The following is a 4,558-nucleotide window of genomic DNA, read 5'->3' as shown; positions in this document are numbered from 1 at the left end:
GGTACATAAAACAGACGCCACGCGCGGCTCGTCCGTGCCCGATCCTCTTCCGATTCCCAGCCGAAGTCAACTGATCGACGGACGCTGCGCATTGACCCCGATGGATAGCAGGAACCCACATCAGCTGATAACGGCGAGTTATCAGTGAGTGGCCCAAAGCTTATCCATCGGGTCAGGTCCTATCACAACATCTCCCCCTTTTAATTCAGACGATACTCGTCGAGCCTACGTGGGGGTCTTCTAGGCCTAGAAGACCGGCGTGGCTCTTGTATCGGCTGCCGTCGTCTGCTAGTCACGAAAGGGACTGGACGTGGAGATGCAACCGTATCCGATGTGTTGATTTGCTGCCCTGCAGGAGAAATCGGCCTTGTTTCCTGCGGCGCCGGATCGATGAGCAAATCCAACGGCAATCGGTTCGGCTCTACGGTATTACTAGGTGCATTAATTGGCGTGGCAGCACCGCGCTCTCTAAGCTGATTCAGGTGACGTCGATGCACCTTGCGATCCTCGGTCTCCACCTCGAACATCACCGTACCTAGTTCTCGTACAATCCGTGCTGGAACCCACCGCCAAGAGTTTCTAGCATACATCTTGGTATAAACGGCGTCACCGCTACCGAACCGTTTATCGCCCACTGGCGGTGCTTCCTTTTCTGCGGAGGGAGGTTTCAATAGTTCTAGGGCGGTCCGAACCTTTCGCCCCAGCATAGCCTCCGCCGGAGTTTGGCCATTTCTTACAACCGGGTTGGGAGTCATCCGATAAGATGCAAGGAAAATATCGAGTGATTCCTCTCGTGTGGCTCCACCTTCGTGGATCTTTTGCATTTTTCTTTTTAGCGTGTCCACGAAACGCTCAGCTTGCCCATTCGATTGAGGATGAAACGGCGCGGTTTTCACGTGGTCTATGCCGTTTCTACAACAGTAATCCTCAAACTCGGACGATACGAACTGGGGCCCATTATCGCTGACCAACGTTTCGGGATAGCCAAATCTTGCGAAGATGCCCCGCATCATCGCAATAGTAGCCTTTGTCGTAGTGCTACGCGTCCTTACCACCTCTGGCCACTTTGTATGCGCATCAACCATTACCAAAAAGTAATCACCGTCAACTGGACCGGCATAATCGATGTGGATGCGCTCCCAGGGCTTCTTGGTAGCTGGCCAGGAAACGGGTTTCTCACGCGGGGAGGACTTCGATGCTACTGCACAGGCGTGGCATGTTTTCACGTACTCGGCAATGTCTCTATCGATGCTTGGCCAGTACACATAACTGCGAGCCACCGCCTTCATCCTTTGGATCCCTGGATGTCCTTCGTGCAGCTGCTCCAAGCAACGCCGCTGTAGCTTTCTTGGGATGACCACCCTCTCCCCGAACAAAATACTTCCCCGGAACGTGGATAAGGCCTCGCTTCTGTGGAAAAAGCGAGCCAAATCTTCGCCGTATGATTTGTCTCGCGGCCAACCTTCCATAATGTATTTTGTTACTTGCCGCAGTACCGGGTCGGATTCCGTTGCCTTCGCGACATCTCTAAAATGAAGCGGAAATAGGTTAATACAGTTTATTACAACGGAACTCACGTCCTCTTCCAACTCAGCGCTTGCAATGATGTACTCTGGATCTGGTTTTGCGTGCTCCCTTATTAGCCTTGAGAGCACGTCCGCGTTGCCAAATTGATCCGTTTTAACATATTCGATGCTAAAATCGTACAGTTGAAGCTGCAGAGCAAAACGCTGTAACCTGTTGGCTGTGTAAACAGGTATGCCTTTGTTGGAGCCGAAAATGCGCAACAGTGGTCGATGATCCGTCTGCAACCGGAAATGGCGTCCGTACAGCATTTTATGGAATTTCTTAACGGCAAAAATGATCGCTAGACCTTCACGATCGATCTGACTGTACCCTGCTTCTGCCTTCGTTAGGGCTCGTGAAGCATGCTGCACCACCTTCATCGATCCATCAGCAAATCTATGGCTGATCGTTGCGCCTAGACCAACCGACGAAGCATCCGCAGAAACCACTATTTCCGCGTTGGGGTCGTAATGCGTCAGGAGCAGGTCGGAGGCCAGTATCTCTTTAAATTTCCGAAAGGCATCTTCGCACTCGCGTGTCCATTCAAATTGTGACTCGTTTTTCAGCAGCACATCCAGAGGGTACCGAAGGTCTCTCATCTTTGGAACGAACTTCCCGTAATAATTCACGGCTCCTAAAAAGGATCGTACTTCACTCACATTCCTTGGCGCCGGCAACTCGTGAATTACTGCTATCTTTTCGGGATTCGGTCTGAGACCCTGGCTATCAACGATGAACCCCAAATACTCAATTTGAGTCATTTTGAATGCACACTTTTCCGCGCGGATGGTAAATCCGTAATCTTCGATGCGCCGGAAAAGGTTTAGCAGGTTCTCATCGTGCTCACGCTCTGTTCTTCCTCCCACGACTACGTCGTCCATGTACCCGGATGTACGATTCAATCCGGCGAGCATTGCATCCATCAGCTGCTGGAATGCCGCTGGTGCAATCTTTATCCCGGGTGGCAGGCGGTTGTAATGGTATAGTCCGCGATGCGTATTTATCGTAAGTAACGGACGATACTGCTCATTTATTTCCACCTGCAGGAACGCGTCCGAAAGGTCAATTTTGCTGAAAAACTGGCACTGAGCAAGTGTTGCAAAAATATCCTCTGGAAGTGGTAGTGGATACTCATGGGACTGGAGAGCTGAGTTCAGGCCAGTTGAATAATCTCCACATATTCTTATACTGCCGTTCTGTTTCCTCACTACCACGATTGGGGCTGCCCAATCCGAATAGTCCGTTCTGGTGATAACACCCAAGTCTTGCAGGCGGTCTAGTTCTTTTTCCACAATAGCTTGCATCGCGTATGCAACCGGACGTTTGGGACAAAATACTGAACGGTGATTATCCTTCAGCCGCAGCTGAATATTTGCCTTAGTGCACAATCCACTTCCACTGAACATTTTAGGGAACTTGCTTTCCCATTTTAGCGCTTCTGTGCTTATCGCGTTACAAAAGTGGTCCATTGGCACCGACCCGAGCTGGAACTGCTCGATCGCATCTGCTCCCAGAAGCTGCAAGTCTGCTTGTATGACGCGAATAACGACGACCTTTGTCCTGTCGCCAACCGTTACCCTTGCCGTAAATTCCCCATCCAGCTGCAGCTGCGAGCCAGACGCTGTCCTCGCACATACTCCTACCGGCTTCAATGTTGGCCTACCCAACTGGTCCCATGCACTCCGTCCGACCACCGTGATGTCCGAACCGGTGTCGAGCTGCATGCGCACCTTCTTGTTGCCGATCAGAAGGTCGACGAATTTCCTTGTTTGCGTCACCTTGCAGACGTTGATCGTTACAAACCGTGTCTCAACCGGAGTGCGCCTGTTCCATTTCTTGGATTTTCGCCGCTGGCGCCTACCGTTTTGTTGGTTGCAGAAACCCTCTCTATGGCCCGTTTTGTTACAGTCACGGCACTTATGTTGGGCATAAGAACAGTTTCTTGCCCAATGGGTACCTCCACACAACCAACAAGGCCCAGCCGGCTTGTCGCGAGTTTCTCGATACACGCCACGTTCTTGCCGCCATTTTCCTCCTTGATCTTGACCAGGCGACTGGTATCGCGGTCCTCTGGCCCTTAGCGCCAGGACGCGATCATTAGTTTTTGCTGCAATCATCGCGCTGTCGACTTTAAGACTTGCGATCCGTTGACATTCCGCGGAAAGCTGCTCCAATGTCACGTCGTTTCGCTCCTCGATTCGAGACAGAAGCCTCGTTCGCACTTCAGCGTCGGCTTCATCTTTCAATCCGCAAACGAGCATTAAACATTTAAATTGCTCTTCGCTCATTGCGGCAAGTTGAAAATTCACGCAGGAGCGGTTCACTCTGCAGACAAATGAAACTAAGTCCTCGTTCCGCGACTTTGTAAGCTGCAAACAAGTGTATCGCTTACTAACGAGCGACTCTGCTTTTCCGAAAAGAGCTGTTAACCTTTTCGTAGTATCGACGAACGACAAGTCACGAGGGACACTCGGCAAGATAAAACTAGTGTACCGCGCGTACTCGGCGGGTCCCAGCTTGCGTATCAGCAAACGCACTTTAGCTGCATCGTCGAGGCGAGAGGCATCCTGCGCAAACAGATCCTCGTATCGTGCAAACCATGCACCGAAAGTTACGTCCGATTCCGCCTCGTAACGAAACTCCGTGATGCTACTCGATAAAGCATCCATAATCACCTCGGGATTGCTGGGAACACTATTTGTCGGCTGGGAAGGCTGTGATGCGGATTTCGGCTGCTGCAGCAATTGGGCGAATAACTGATGCTGTTGTTGCATCTGCTGCTGCTGTTGTTGCATCTGCTGCTGCATCTGCTGCTGCTGTTGCTGCATTTGCTGCTGCATCATCTGCATCATTTGGGCCAGCATCGCAAAATCAAAATTCTGCCCAGGCGCTCCGGATGACGCGGCAAAATTATTCTGCAATGGCTGCGCGGATGCACTTTGCGATGGAGGCTGCGTCCATGGCGCTTGGTTTTCGTTGGCGGGCTGCGCGG

The 4,558-nt window shown here is 51.5% G+C and overlaps 1 protein-coding gene across 1 annotated transcript; it reads right to left on the bottom strand.

The window, feature by feature from the left end:
* Positions 1 to 200: 200 nt before the first annotated feature.
* On the bottom strand, positions 201 to 4,340 carry LOC131294288 (uncharacterized protein K02A2.6-like). Its single transcript, XM_058322334.1, has 2 exons — positions 4,060 to 4,340; positions 201 to 3,453 (listed from the first exon to the last, which is right to left on the bottom strand). Exons 1-2 carry the CDS (start codon positions 4,338 to 4,340, stop codon positions 201 to 203), a joined length of 3,534 nt encoding a protein of 1,177 aa, XP_058178317.1.
* Positions 4,341 to 4,558: the final 218 nt, after the last annotated feature.

This window comes from Anopheles ziemanni, chromosome 2, assembly GCF_943734765.1.
Source record: "Anopheles ziemanni chromosome 2, idAnoZiCoDA_A2_x.2, whole genome shotgun sequence".
Classification (NCBI taxonomy): Eukaryota; Metazoa; Arthropoda; class Insecta; order Diptera; family Culicidae; genus Anopheles; species Anopheles ziemanni.
The sequence above is the reverse complement of the archived record's forward strand: the minus strand, read 5'-3'. Positions and strand labels throughout refer to the sequence as shown.